The sequence below is a fragment of the Hyperoodon ampullatus genome (assembly GCF_949752795.1).
Source record: "Hyperoodon ampullatus genome assembly, chromosome: 3".
In the NCBI taxonomy this organism is placed as follows: domain Eukaryota; kingdom Metazoa; phylum Chordata; class Mammalia; order Artiodactyla; family Ziphiidae; genus Hyperoodon; species Hyperoodon ampullatus.
In genome coordinates this window covers 4,823,357-4,839,411 of record NC_136916.1, presented here as the reverse complement: position 1 = coordinate 4,839,411, position 16,055 = coordinate 4,823,357, and the positions used below count along the sequence as shown (strand labels likewise).

At 39.9% G+C, this 16,055-nt stretch overlaps 1 protein-coding gene across 1 annotated transcript in view; it reads left to right on the top strand.

Annotated features, from left to right (window-relative positions):
* Positions 1 to 15,800, top strand: part of TMEM236 (transmembrane protein 236) — a gene marked incomplete at both ends in the record, with an annotated part of 38,695 nt that extends 22,895 nt beyond the window's left edge. The window contains one exon of the mRNA XM_079700884.1: positions 15,223 to 15,800. Within this exon, the coding sequence (XP_079557010.1) occupies positions 15,223 to 15,800 (578 nt within the window). The remainder of the gene's footprint in view (positions 1 to 15,222) is intronic.
* Between the last annotated feature and the right edge of the window lie 255 nt (positions 15,801 to 16,055).

The following is a 16,055-nucleotide window of genomic DNA, read 5'->3' as shown; positions in this document are numbered from 1 at the left end:
ATCTGTTCCATACCAGACACTCCACTAGGCTCTGGGAGTGAAGTGATGGGTGAAAACAAGCAGAGCCCCCATTGCATGGAGCTCACCGTCTAGTGGGTGTGGTACCACATTTCTGAAGGACACTAACAAATACCTATAATTAAAGCTGAGGTAAGGGCTCTGAAGGCAACAAGTCAGGCTCATTCCCGCATGTGTCCATTTGTGTCACCCTGATTGGGCTCACACTGGGGTTTCTAGCTCTGGTCTCTATCCAGGCACTTAACTAGTAGAGGAATTTCAAACCACTTCGAAATCTAGAATTATTTATTGTATACATTAATGCATATTATATATTATATATTTATTACATTGTTAGCATAATTCATATGATCATTATTATAGTATACATACTATATTAATGTAAATGTAGAAAAATAAGTTTTCTACTTCTGTACTGAAAATTAAATTACATTCTCTCAAAAGCAAATACCGTATGCTAACACATATATGTGGAATCTACAAAAAAAAAAAATGGTTCTGAAGAACCTAGGGGCAGGACAGGAATAAAGACGTAGAGATAGAGAATGGACTTGAGGACACGGGGGGGGGAAGGGTAAACTGGGACGAACTGAGAGAGTGGCATGGACATATATACACTACCAAACGTAAAATAGATAGCTAGTGGGAAGCAGCCGCATAGCACAGGGAGATCAGCTCGGTGCTTTGTGACCACCTAGAGGGGTGGGATAGGGAGGGTGGGAGGGAGACGCAAGAGGGAGGAGATATGGGGATATATGTATATGTATAGCTGATTCACTTTGTTATACAGCAGAAAATAACACGACAATGTAAAGCAATTATACTCCAATAAAGATGTTAAAACAAAGGGTAAAAAAATAAATTAAAAAAACAAATTAATTACATTCTCTGATATAAACACATATCAAAGAGGAGAAGGACCAGAATATCCCAAATGAAAAGCTGAAGATTAGAAAATGAAGAAAATTTTCTCAACCTTAACAAATGGGATTTTTAAGAATTGATAATATTGTCAGTTTTTAGCAATTCTTGTCCAGTATTCGATGAATCTATAGAGGGAAAGATGATCTTTAAACTACCAAGCCTTCCTGCCGTGTCCTCAGACAAAAGAATTCCCTTAGCATTTCACATTGCCTAAAATTCAGAAATGAATTTATTTCTTGTCAGATTTATGCAATGCCTAGCATGGAACTGGAACTGAATCTGAGGGCTTTTGAATTTACCGGATCACAATACAATGCCTTTTTTAAAGAAAGTTGTCACAGTTGTCTCACAACTGATAATGTATGCCCCAGAGGTCTTGCAGAACTGATGATAAGTTGAATTCATGAGTATGATTAATTATTAGTATTTGATGAAACCTTGCATACAGTTTTGAGCACAGAGAGTAGTACACTGGTCAGTGTTTAAACAACTGTCTCTCCTGGTGGGGGTGGTGGGGAAGCCCTGATCCTGTAACATGTGCCAATTTTTTTCCGGCGTGAATACTCTCACAGTGACCAATTTACAGATACCAAGGTAGTATCGCTGAGCACTGATCACGGAATTGAGAAGAGGTACACATGACTGGCTCTTATCAGCTGGTGCAAGCTGTCTCTGCCTGCATAGGGTATATCTGTGCAGTAGCATATTTCTTTGTAAATAGGCAAATCTAAGAATTAAAGAATTAGTCTCTGTTAGTTTGACACTATGTCTCCAAATTTTTGATCTCCCCTGATATATGGGATACTGGGTAGCTGTGTAACTATAACCAAAGTTTAACTGTAATCACTGTTTACTGCATTCTATTTTCTATTCTCTTCTAATTCATTTAAAACAATTATTTAGGGCCTCCCTGGTGGCGCAGTGGTTGAGAGTCCGCCTGCCGATGCAGGGGATACGGGTTCGTGCCCCGGTCTGGGAGGATCCCATATGCCGCGGAGCGGCTGGGCCCGTGAGCCATGGCTGCTGAGCCTGCGCATCCGGAGCCTGTGCTCCGCAACGGGAGAGGCCACAACAGTGAGAGGCCCGCATACCACAAAAAAAAAAAAAAAAAAAAAAAACAATTATTTAATGCACATAGAGCTGTTTCTCTGTGTCACGCACTATTTTAAATGCTTTACAAATGTTGACTCAATCCTTCATCATAACCATGCTGGGAGGTCGGCGCTGGGTTTCATCATTTATTACTTGGCAGTGATGTTACTTGTCTTCCCAACCTCAGACGTGCTCCTCAAAGGAAACTGTGTACAGACACAGGTCAGCGAGTTTAGTCAGTGGAGATGGTGAAAATAACAATGTTTGTAATTTGTATTTTAAACACTTAAGAGTATCAAAGTGTTTATTTTAGACAGAGTGTATTTTTTTATTTGTATATTTGTTTTATTTTATTTTTTTAAACATCTTTACTGGAGTATAACTGCTTTACATTGTGTTAGTTTCTGCTGTATAACAAAGTGAATCAGCTAGACGTACACATATATCCCCATATCTCCTCCCTCTTGCATCTCCCTTCCACCCTCCCTATCCCACCCCTCTGGGTGGTCACAAAGCACTGAGCTGATCTCCCTGTGCTATGTGGCTGCTTCCCACTAGCTATCTATTTTACATTCGGTAGTGTATATATGTCCATGCCACTCTCTCACTTCGTCCCAGCTTACCCTTCCCCCTCCCCGTGTCCTCAAGTCCATTCTCTACATCTGCGTCTCTATTCCTATCCTGCCCCTAGATTCTTCAGAGCCATTATTTATTTATTTTTAGATTCCATATATATGTGTTAACATACGGTATTTGTTTTTCTCCTTCTGACTTACTTCACTCTGTAGGACAGACTCTAGGTCCATCCACCTCACTACAAATAACTCAATTTTGTTTCTTTTTATGGCTGAGCAATATTCCATTGTATATATGTGCCACATCTTCTTTATCCATTTATCTGTCGATGGACACTTAGGTTGCTTCCATGTCCTGGCTATGGTAAATAGAGCTGCATTGAGCATTGTGGTACATGACTTTTTTTGAATTATGGTTTTCTCCGGGTATATGCCCAGGAGTGGAATTGCTGGGTCATATGGTAGTTCTATTTTTAGTTTTTTAAGGAACCTCCATACTGTTCTCCATAGTGGCTGTATTAATTTACATTCCCACCAACAGTGCAAGAGTGTTCCCTTTTCTCCACACCCTCTCCAGCATTTATTGTTTGTAGAATTTCTGATGATGTTCATTCTGACTGGTGTGAGGTGATACCTCATTGTAGTTTTGATTTGCATTTCTCTAATGATTAGTGATGTTGAGCATTCTTTCATGTGTTTGTTGGCAATCTGTATATCTTCTTTGGAGAAATGTCTATTTAGGTCTTTTGCCCATTTTTGGATTGGGTTGTTTGTTTTTTTGATAGTGAGCTGCTTGTATATTTTAGAGATTAATCCTTTGTCAGTTGCTTCATTTGCAAATATTTTCTCCCATTCTGAGGGTTGTCTTTACGTCTTGTTTATGGTTTCCTTTGCTGTGCAAAAGCTTTTAAGTTTCATTAGGTCCCATTTGTTTAATTTGTTCTTATTTCCATTTCTGTAAGAGGTGGGTCAACAAGGATCTTCCTGTGATTTATGTCATAGTGTGTTCTGCATATGTTTTCCTCTAAGAGTTTTATAGTATCTGGCCTTACATTTAGGTCTTTAATCCATTTTGAGTTTATTTTTGTGTATGGTGTTAGAGAGTGTTTTAATTTCATTCTTTTACATGTAGTTCTCCAGTTTTCACAGCACCACTTATTGAAGAGGCTGTCATTTTCCATTGTATATTCTTGCCTCCTTTATCTGAGATAGGGTGACCATATGTGCATGGATTTATCTCTGGGCTTTCTATCCTGTTCCATTGATCTATATTTCTGTTTTTGTGCCAGTACCATACTGTCTTTGATTACTGTAGCTTTGTAGTATAGTTTGAAGTCAGGGAGCCTGATCCCTCCAGCTCCGTTTTTCTTTCTCAAGATTGCTTTGGCTATTCGGGGCCTTTTGTGTTTCCATACAAATTGTGAAATTTTTGTTCTAGTTCTGTGAAAAATGCCATTGATAGTTTGACAGGGATTGCATTGAATCTGTAGATTGCTTTGGGTAGTATAGTCATTTTCACAGTGTTGATTCTTCCAGTCCAAGGACATGGTATATCTCTCCATCTGTTTGTATCATCTTTAATTTCTTTCATCAAAGTCTTATGGTTTTCTGAGTAGAGGTCTTTTGTCTCCTTAGGTAGGTTTATTCATCTTATTCTTTTTGATGCAGTGGTAAATAGGAGTGTTTCCTTAATTTCTCTTTCTGATTTTTCATCATTAGTGTATAGGAATGCAAGAGATTTCGTTGCATTAATTTTGTATCCTGCTACTCTACCAAATTTATTGATTAGCTCTAGTAGTTTTCTGGTAGCATCTTTAGGATTCTCTAGGTATACTATCATCTCATCTGCAAACAGTGACAGTTTTACTTCTTCGTTTCCAGTTTGGATTCATTTTATTTCTTTTTTGTGTCTGATTGCTGTGTCTAAAACTTCCAAAACTATGTTGAATAATAGTGGTGAGAGTGTGCAACCTTGTCTTTTTCCTGATCTTAGTGGAAATGGTTTCAGTTTTTCACCACTGAGAATGATGTTGGCTGTGGATTTGTCGTATATGCCTGTATTATGTTGAGGTAAGTTCCCTCTATGCCTACTTTCTGGAGAGTTTTTATCATAAATAGGTGTTGAATTTTGTCGAAAGCTTTTTCTGCATCTATTGAGATGATCATATGGTTTTTATCCTTCAATTTGTTAATATGGAGTATCACATTGATTGATTTGCATATACTGAAGAATCCTTGCATTCCTGGAATAAACTCCACTTGATCATGGTGTATGATCCTTTTAATGTGCTGCTGGATTCTGTTTGCTTGTATTTTATTGAGGATTTTCACATCTATGTTCATCAGTGATATTGGCCTGTAGTTTTCTTTCTTTGTGACATCTTTATCTGGTTTTGGTATCAGGGTGATGGTGGCCTTGTAGAATGAGTTTGGGAATATTGCTCCCTCTGCCATATTTTGGAAGAGTTTGAGAAGGATAGGTGTTAGCTCTTCTCTAAATGTTTGATAGAATTCGCCTGTGAAGCCATCTGGTCCTGGGCTTTAGTTTGTTGGAAGATTTTTTATCACAGTTTCAATTTCAGTGCTTGTGATTGATCTGTTAATATTTTCTATTTCTTCCTGGTTCAGTCTTGGAAGGTTGTGCATTTCTAAGAATTTGTCCATTTCTTCCAGGTTGTCCATTTTATTGGCATAGAGTTGCTTGTAGTAATCTCTCATCATCCTTTGTATCTCTCCAGTGTCAGTTGTTACTCCTCCTTTTTCATTTCTAATTCTATTGATTTGAGTCTTCTCCCTTTTTTTCTTGATGAGTCTGGCTAATGGTTTATCAACTTTGTTTATCTTCTCAAAGAACCAGCTTTTAGTTTTATTGATCTTTGCCATCATTTCCTTCATTTCTTTTACATTTATTTCTGATCTGATCTTTATGATTTCTTTCCTTCTGATAACTTTGGGTTTTTTTGGTCTCCTGTCTCCAGTTGCTTTAAGTGTAAAGTTAGGTTGTTTATTTGAGATGTTTCTTGTTTCTTGAGGTAGGATTGTATTGCTATAAACTTCCCTCTTAGAACTGCTTTTGCTGCATCCCACAGGTTTTGGGCCATCGTGTTTTCATTGTCAGTTGTTTCTAGGTATTTTTTTTTATTTTCTCTTTGATTTCTTCAGTGATCTCTTGGTTATTTAGTAGCGTATTGTTTAGCTTCCATATGTTTGTAGTTTTTGCAGGTTTTTTCCCTGTAATTGATATCTAGTGTCATAACATCGTGGTCAGAAAAGATACTTGATACGATTTCACTTTTCTTAAATTTACCAAGGCTTGACTTGTGATCCAAGCTATGATGTATCTTGGAGAATGTTCCATGAGCACTTGAGAAGAAAGTGTATTCTGCTGTTTTTGGATGGAGTGTCCTATAAATATCAATTAAGTCCATCTTGTTTAATGTATCATTTAAATCTTGTGTTTCCTTATTTATTTTCATTTTGGAAGATCTGTCCATTGGTGAAAGTGGGGTGTTAAAAGTCCCCTACTATGATTGTGTTACTGTCGATTTCCCCTTTTATGGCTGCTAGCGTTTACCTCATGTATTCAGTTGCTCCTATGTTGGGCGCATAAATATTTACAATTGTTATATCTTCTTGGATTGATCCCTTGATCATTATGTAGTGTCCTTCTTTGTCTCTTCTAATAGTCTTTATTTTAAAGTCTATTTTGTCTGATATGAGAATTGCTACTCCAGCTTTCTTTTGATTTCCATTTGCATGGAATATCTTTTTCCATCCCCTCACTTTCAGTCTGTATGTGTCCCTAGGTCTGAAGTGAGTCTCTTGTAGACAGCATATATATGGGTCTTGTTTTTGTATCCATTCAGCCAGTCTGTGTCTTTTGGTTGGAGTATTTAATGCATTTGCATTTAAGGTAGTTATCCATATGTTATGTTCCTATTACCGTTTTCTTAATAGTTTTGGGTTTGTTATTGTAGATCTTTTCCTTCTCTGTGTTTCCTGCCTAGAGAAGATCCGTTAGCATTTGTTTTAAAGCTGGTTTGGTGGTGCTGAATTCTCTTCTTTTGCTTGTCTGGAAAGGTTTTAATTTCTCTGTCGAATCTGAATGAGATCCTTGCTTGGTAGAGTTATCTGGATTGTAGCTTTTTCCCTTTCATCACTTTAAGTATGTCCTGCCACTCCCTTCTGGCTTGCAAAGCTTCTGCTGAAAGATCAGCTGTTCACCTTATGTGGATTCCCTCGTATGTTATTTGTTGCTTTTCCTGTGCTGCTTTTTAATTTTTGATAGTTTGATTAATATATGTCTTGGCGTGTGTCTCCTTGGATTTATCCTGTATGGGACTCTCTGCACTTCCTGGACTTGATTGACTATTTCCTCTCCCATACTAGGGAAGTTTTCAACTATAATCTCTTCAAATATTTTCTCAGTCCCTTTCTTTTTCTCTTCTTCTTCTAGGACCCCTATAATTTGAATGCTGGTGCATTTAATGTTGTCCCAGAGGTCTCTGAGAGTGTCCTCAATTCTTTTCATTCTTTTTTCTTTATTCTTCTCTGAGGTAGTTATTTCCACCATTTTATCTTCCAGGTCACTTATCCGTTCTTCTGCCTCAGTTATTCTGCTATTGATTCCTTCTAGAGAATTTTTACTTTCATTTATTGTGGTGTTCATCATTGTTTGTTTGCTCTTTAGTTCTTCTAGGTCCTTGTTAAATGTTTCTTATATTTTCTCCATTCTATTTCCAAGATTTTGGATCATCTTTACTATCATTATTCTGAATTCTTTTTCAGGTAGACTGCCTATTTCCGCTTCATTTGTTTGGTCTGGTGGGTTTTTACCCTGCTCCTTCATCTGCTGTGTGTTTCTCTGTCTCCCCATTTTGCTTAACTTACTGTGTTTGGGGGTTTCCTTTTCACTGCCTGCAGGTTCATAGTTCCTGTTGTTTTTGGTGTCTGCCCCCAGTGGGTAAGCTTGATTCAGTGGGTTTTGTAGGCTCCCTCGTGGAGGGGACTGGTGCCTTTGTTCTGGTGGATGAGGCTGGATCTTGTCTTTCTGGTGGGCAGGTCCGAGTTTGGTGGTGTGTTTTGGGGTATCTGTGATCTTATGATTTTAGGCAGCCTCTCTGTTAATGGGTGCGGTTGTGTTCCTGTGTTGCTAGTTGTTTGGCATGGGGTGTCCAGTACTGTAGCTTGCTGGTTGTTGAGTGGATCTGGATCTTAATGTTGAGATGGAGATCTCTGGGAGAGCTGTCGCCGACTGATATTACATGGGTCTGGGAGGCCTCTGGTGGACCAGTGTCATGAACTCGGCTCTCCCACCTCCCAGGCCTAGGCCTGACACCCTGCCAAAGCACCAAGACCCTGTCAGCCACATGGCTCAGAAGAAAAGGGAGAAAAAAAAAAAAAAGAAAGAAAGAAAATAAAATAAAAGTAATTAAAATAAAAAAAATTAAATATTATTAAAATAAAAAAGCAATTAAAAAGTAAGAGAGCAAAGAAACCAATAAACAAATCCACCAATGATAACAAGCGCTAAAATCTAAACTAAGGTAAACATATAAATCAGAAACTAGTCAGTCGCATACAGCAAACCCCAAGTCTACAGTTGCTCCCAAAGTCCACCGCCTCAATTTTGGGATGAGTCATTGTCTATTCAGGTATTCTACAGATGCAGGTACATCAAGTTGATTGTGGAGATTTAATCCGCTGCTCCTGAGGCTGCTGGGAGAGATGTCCCTTCGTCGTCTTTGTTCGCACAGCTCCTGGGGTTCAGCTTTGGATTTGGCCCCACCTCTGCGTGTAGGTTGCCAGAGGGCGTCTGTTCTTCGCTCAGACAGGACGGGGTTAAAGGAGCCGCTGATTCGGGGGCTCTGGCTCACTCAGGCTGGGGTGGGGGGGAGGGAGGGGCACGGAGTGCGGGGCGAGCCTACGGCGGCGAAGGCCAGCGTGACGTTGCACCAGCCTGAGGCGCGCCGTGCGTTCTCCCGGGGAAGTTGTCCCTGGATCCCGTGACCCCGACAGTGGCGGGCTGCACAGGCTCCCCGGAAAGGGGGCGTGGACAGTGACCTGTGCTCGCACACAGGCTTCTTGGCAGCGGCAGCAGCTGCCCCAGCGTCCCACGCCCGTCTCTGGGGTCCGCGCTTTCAGCCGCGCCTCGCGCCCGTCTCTGGCGCTCCTTTAAGCGGCGCTCTGAATCCCCTCTCCTCGCGCACCAGGAAACAAAGAGGGAAGAAAAAGTCTCTTGCCTCTTCGGCAGCTCCAGACTTTCCCCCGGACTCCCTCCCGGCCAGCCGTGGCGCACTAACCCCTTCAGGCTGTGTTCACGCCGCCAACCTCCGTCCTCTCCCTGCGCTCCGACCGAAGCCCGAGCCTCAGCTCCCAGCCCCGCCCGCCCCGGCGGGTGAGCAGACAAGCCTCTTGGACTGGTGAGTGCCTGTCAGCCCCGATCCTCTGTGCAGGAATCTCTCCGCTTTGCCCTCCGCACCCCTGTGGCTGCACTCTCCTCCGCGGCTCCGAAGCTTCCCCCTCCGCCACCCGCAGTCTCTGCCCGCGAAGGGGCTCCTAGTGTGCGGAAACCTTTCCTCCCTCACGGCTCCCTCCTAGAGTGGCAGGCCCCATCCCTATCCTTTTGTCTCTGTTTATTCTTGTTTCTTTTGCCCTTCCCAGGTATGTGGGGAGTTTCTTGCCTTTTGGGAGGTCTGAGGTCTTCTGTTCAGCAGGTGTTCTGTAGGCGTTGTTCCACATGTAGATGTATTTTTGAGGAGGAAGGTGATTTCCACGTTTTACTCCTCCGCCATCTTGAAAGTCCTCCTTATTATTTTTTTAATCTCTAAAAGTGCTTTGACTGAAAGTGCTTCATATGTTTTTTAAAAATTTTTCATAAGACTGTGACTTTTCTTCTATTCCAGATTTTTTTTTTTTTTCTCTCAGCATGTTATATTTAAATCATTAGCAGTTTTCTTTCTCTAGACCATCTTCCTCTCAGGGAAAAATTGATTTCGGGGACTGTGTATCAAGACTAGTCATACTTTTTCTGAATGAGTCTTTAATTCGATCTTCTGGTTGCTGTTGCTGTGAGTTGAGTAACAACCTCATTTCACATCAGCTGCCTTGACGGCCTCAAGAGCCTCTTTGATGAATCCCCAGGTCCTCTCTAGCTCCCGTGCCCTGCATTGTCCTCATCTTTGGTGAACTTAGAATAAACTTAGAATGAATCCAAAACGTTTATCGTGGCCCATAAGCTCTACATCACCTGGCTTTGCCACGGACAGTGTTGTCTAGTGCTTAAGGGTCTGTTGTTCACGCTCCATCCCTCTCCTTGCTTGCTGTGTGACCCTGGAAACAATCCTTAATCTCTTTCTGCCTTAGTTTACTCATCTTTAAAATGGAAACATAATAGTATCTACATCATAGAGGTTTATTATTATTATTATTATTATTATTATTATTATATTGAAGTATAGTTGATTTATAATATTGTGTTAGTTTCAGGTATATAGCAAAGTGATTCAGTTATATATTTGTATATATTTCAGATTCTTTTCCATAATAGGTTATTACAAGATGTTGAATATAGTTCCCTGTGCTCTATGGTAAATCCTTATTGCTTATCTGTTTTATATATAGTAGTTTGCATATTCCTAATTTATCTCCCCCGACACCTTTACCCTTTGTTAGCCACATCATAGAGTTTTTCTAAGGATGAAGTGAATGGATGCATAGAAAGGGCTTAGAAGGGCACCTGGTATGGAGAAGACACTTAGTAAGTCTTAGCTTCTCTCCTCTTCTTCCCTCTCTTGCCCCCCACCAGCCCCTCACCACACTCTCCTCCTTTCAGCTCATTTTAGCTGAAGGAGCTTTACACCTAGTCTTCCTAACACCTGGAAAGTTCCTTTCTCCATTCTCACATAATTCATTCCTATTTATTCTTCAGTCTCTGCTTAACTGTCACTTCCCAGATCCAGGGGGCGGAGTGGTGAAGGCAGGGACATTATCCGCTGCATCATTCTCAGTGCCCAGCCTAAGCTTGGAACAGCACTCTACAGTGTGTCTGCTAACAGCAGACAGCTTGGGTGTCCAAGTGTTCTAGCCCTTAACCAACATCAGGCGCAGTCTTTTGGCCGCGCCATGCGGGGATCTTAGCTCCCCAACCAGGGATCGAACCTGTGCCCCCTGCAGTGGAAGGTGAAGTCTTAACCAGTGGACCACCAAGGAAGCCCCCCGTCAGGGGTGGTTTTGAAGCTGTTGTTTGGAGAGGCCGTTTTGAAGCCTGTCCCCCTACTAACGGCGCTGCCTAGCACTCGCCTGCTGTTGGCACTTGAGTCCCTTCCCCCTCAAAAAGGCCATTTTACCCCGAAGCTGAGATTTCCCTTTTCCAAGTTGCCTTTATACAGTGAAATTTTTGAATGAATAAAATTAAAATGTTGATTTCATTTAAAAAGTGCATTTTTAGTAGCAGTGTCATTCCTGTCTTGTTTTTAGGTGCCCTTTTTTGTGATTCTTCTCTCTCTTTTTGCTCTTTTTTTATTTAAATAACTTTTATTGCTTTCTTTTTCTCTTTGCAAGAGGAATACATGCTCACTCTAGAAAATTCCTCACTACTGAGTTGTTATGTTTTACTTACACTTTCCCTGTAAGTGATCTAAAACTTTTGGTGAACAAGTTAGAGATAGAAATACATCACTATGAAGACATAATCAAGCAAAAGAGGTGTGAGTTACCTACTTAAACATTTATCTGTTATCAAAATTGCATTTCCTTATTTATTTGGCATGCACGGTGAGGATAAAAAGTTGTTTTGGTGGCTGGCATCAGCTGTGGGGAACTGCGCAGCAGGCCTGCTATTTTTACTTTTTATTTTTTATGTGTTGTATTTCTTTCTTTTTAAATTAATTAATTAATTTTTTGGCTGCCTTGGGTTTTCATTGCTGTGCACAGGCTTTCTCTAGTTGTGGCGAGCGGGGGCTACTCTTCGTTGTGGTGCGTGGGCTTCTCATTGCAGTGGCTTCTCTTGTTGCAGAGCATGGGCTTCTGGGCACAGGGGCTTCAGTAGTTGTGGCACGCTGGTTCAGTACTTGTGGCTCTTGGACTCTAGAGTGCAGGCTCAGTAGTTGTGGCGCACAGGCTTAGTTGCTCTGCGGCATGTGGGATCTTCCCAGACCAGGGCTCGAACCTGTGTCCCCTGCATTAGCAGGTGGACCAGGGATGTCTTCTACTTCTTTACAGGGCAACGTGAGCTTTTAAGGAAGTGAGTAGATTGCTCTCTTTGTGTTTATATCTTTTACAGATTTTGCACAAATAAATATAATTCTCCTCAAATAGAACCCTGACAACTAACAGCAGCAATAAAAAGAATGCCAGCTATAAGTGGAAATTTTAAAAATAATAATTCGGAGGGAAACTAATCATGGAGCCGAAGGGAATAGTATTGAATACATGAAGGCTTATGTGACTGGAGGATAAACTTGCTGGTCTGTTCTAACGACCAAATGAATTCTTGACATCCTCAGCTCTACCCTGCCCTTCGGGAGGCCAGCAGAGCTTTCCAGCTCACAGTTATAATGCTTTTTACTTGGAAAGGGGACAGCAGAGACCCTAAACTAGTCCTCAAATCTAAACTAGTCCCTAATGAGCCGTGGAGAAATATGAGGCTGATTTTACCAAATACACATGGATTAGGGCTTTTGTATTTCATTAAAAATGAACCCTAGCTAAGAATTCGTTGTTTGTACCAACAGCTCTTATCCTCAGATATTACAACTCCCAATGACTGTTTAAAAAATGTTAATGTGTCACTTCTTAGATTGCACTTCCTGGCTTTGAAACAATGCTGAATTTGCAATCATCCTCAAAAGCCCCAATTATATGCTTTGTTCCTCATACTGACAAAGGAATTTGGATTTTCATTTGAACACCTTGATCTACTACAAGAGGTGAAGGAGAGTGCTCTAAGACATGACATACTTTAAGAAACGTATTTTCTATATTGATTTTTTTTTTGGTATGGTAAAGTAAGAGATACAATTGATGCAAGCAAGCATCTGAGTTTAAAAACATGATATTATGATTGTTAAAATAATAGTAATTAGCATATATTTTTCTCTCTTGAATGTAATTTATCAGAATGATTCCTTTCTCTGTCTGACTTACTTCATTAAGTATGATAATCTCTAGGTCCATCCATGTTGCTGCAAGTGGCATTATTTTTTTCTTTTTCATAAATTATTTTTTTACGGCTGAGTAATATTCCATTGTCATATGATATCACTTATGTGTGGAATCTAATTTTAAAAACAACACAAATGAACTTATTTACAAAACAGAAACAGACTCACAGATCTCAAAATCAAACTTATGGTTACCAAAGGGGAAACATAGGGGGAAGGGATAAATTATGAAATTGGGATTAACAGATACACACTACTGTATATAAAATAGATAACTAACAAGGATCTACTGAGCACAGGGACCTACTAGAGCACAGGGAACTCTACTCAATATTCTGTAATAACCTATATGGGAAAAGAATCTGAAAAGGAATGAATATATATGAATGAATATATATATATATATATATATATATATATATAACTGAATCACTTTGCTATACATCTGAACTGACAAAACATTATAAATGAACTATATTCCAATTAAAAAAAAAAGATTCCTACTCATGCCACTGTGACATCTAAGTTTGATAAGGAAGTTTCTAAGGGTCATGGTTCCTAACATTTATTTATGAATGATTTATACCAGAAGTAAATAATATCATCAAGAATTTAATTATTTTTTAGTTGATAAATGTACTCAATTCACACTTAAAATTTAAAAATAATTAATTGTATAGAAAGAAAACTGAGGTTTGTCCTTTAAACAACTCCTACTTATAGTAATCAAGCCTTTTATTAGTCATTAATCATAATAGCTTATTTGTTTTAAAATGTTTTCACTTCAGCTCAATACATCTCAACAACTTTTATTGACTTTGTGTCTTTAACCTTTAGAGCTATTCCATCTAATGACTCTCTTTAAATTTTGTCTTATCAAGTAATGTGGCAGCTCAGCACATTTGCTGAGTAAACTTTGTCAAGACCTGAGAAGTTCTTAGCAACGAAAATGGTGCTTAAGTGTTCAAATATTTGGAAAATATGTGCTAGTCCTTTCATGTAGAAAAATCATACCATCAGCAGTAAGTTCTGAGATTTGAGCTTCCTTCATAACCCCAACCTCAACACCCATGTGTGTACAGAGAGACACACACATCCCCCCCCCCCCCTCTCTCTCTCTCTCTCTCTCACACACACACACACACACACACACACACACACGCTATGATGCTGATGAGGAAACACCCTACTCATTCAGATGACTGACATGTTGACCAGCCACAGCTTCATGGTCACAAATGAGATACTTTAGTCTAACCCATCGCACTGACGAGTTCAAAAACTTGGGGGAAAGAACAGCTTAAGAATCTTGGATACAGAATGTTATCCTTCACTAAGACTCTCTCTCATGCTCTCTCATGCTCATGCTCAAAAGACCCTCTTAGCACCAGACTCTAAGCTTGGCGATCTGGGTTGTAGTGATCTCTGTGGGCGTCTTATAAGATTGGACCATTGAACTTCTGATTCCTTTGATTTTATGATATGTATCTGTTTTATAATTAGCATGTGATGTATTGCCTCTAGAAAGTGCTAGCAGCCATAAAGTTAAGGGATTGTCAGTTGGGGTCAAACAAGTCTGGGCGTGAATTCCAGCTCTGCCCATTCCTAACTGTGTATTTGAATTTAGGCATCATTTCACCTCTTGTACTCCAGTCTCTATATTTATCGAATGGGATAGTAATCCCTATCTCTCAACTTTTTATCTGAGGATTAAATGAGATAATGTGTGAAAGTGCTTACTTAGCTCAGTAACCAGTAATGGCTATTATTCTGAAATGGTAAAAATGACTTAGGATCCATACCCAGGGAAATACAAAGACACAAAGAGCCTTCTCTGCCTCTGTTTTTTTTGCACTGTGCTACTCATTGCTATCTTGAAATTCCATGTGTGAAACAGACCTCAAATAAGAGAACACTTAAATTTCATTTTTAAATTTAAATAAAATTTTAAATTTACATAAAAAATTTAAATATCTCACTTTAAATAAAAATTTAAAAATCACAGTTAAATAACATTTAATTTAAATAACAATTAAGGGCTTCCCTGGTGGCGCAGTGGTTGAGAGTCCGCCTGCCGATGCAGGGGATACGGGTTCGTGCCCCAGTCCGGGAGGATCCCACATGCCGCGGAGCGGCTGGGCCCGTGAGCCATGGCCGCTGAGCCTGCGCGTCCGGAGCCTGTGCTCCACAACGGGAGAGGCCACAACAGTGAGAGGCCTGCGTACCACAAAAAAAAACAAAACAAAACAAAAAAACAATTAAAATTAATTTAAATAACAATTAAAATTTAATTTAAAAAATTAAATTTAAATAAAATTGAAAGAAAAGTTAAATTCTAAATAAAAATTTAAAATTTAAATAAAAAATTTAAACTTAAATAAAATTAGAAGCAAAGTTAAATTCTAAATAAAAATTTAAAGTGAAAATGTAAATAAATCAACTTATTGCAGGTAACGAAGACAGGCACATCCACACGACCAGTTTGCAGCAAATAAAAACTGTGACGGATGAATTGAGGCAAAATGAAGAAAACCTGACACCACAGCCAGCCCAGAGGACCCGGCTGTCGCGGCTACCAGGAGCCACCACAGGGGGCTTGACTCCTGAGCTGGAGGGACCCCAAGAGCCCACCTTCGAGCGGGGAATCCTGAGAACGATGTCGCAGAAGGACGTGCGCGCTGAGATCTTCCTCCAGAGCTTTATGCTGTGGTCGGACACCATAGAAATGGTGCGGGTGGCCGGGCACCCCAACGTGTACAAGTCAGGCTGGGTCTACCCCGTCTACATCTTCAGTTTCATTTCTCTTCTTCGAATGATACTGACTCCCCGGAACCCACTTCTGAATTCCCTGGGCATCATGCTCCAGGATCTACCCTTTATCTTTGTTAGACTTAGTTTAATCATTGTCCTGGGAACGGTCACACCCATCTTGGGCCTTTGTAAAAATGTACTCGTGAGTCTCTCTTATGTTTACTTCAATTACTTAACCAAATTCAGGATTTTCTCTCCCTTTGAGACATCTTTTTAACAAGGAAATGTCCCATAGTCAAACCTCTTTGTTATGCACATGTGCGCATTTGTAATCTTTTTGGGGGGCAGGGATAAGTTTTTGCGCTATAGGAAGAAATGAAGAATAGATGCTAGAGAAAAAAACTATTTTTAAAAACTGTAGCATGTCAATTTTTAAAATGTATACAAATGGTGCTAAATTTAAGCAAAGTTATAGTCTTCTAAGTTGGTTCCCCTTGATCTCTAGAAAATGTTAATAGTTAATTTTAGTTAC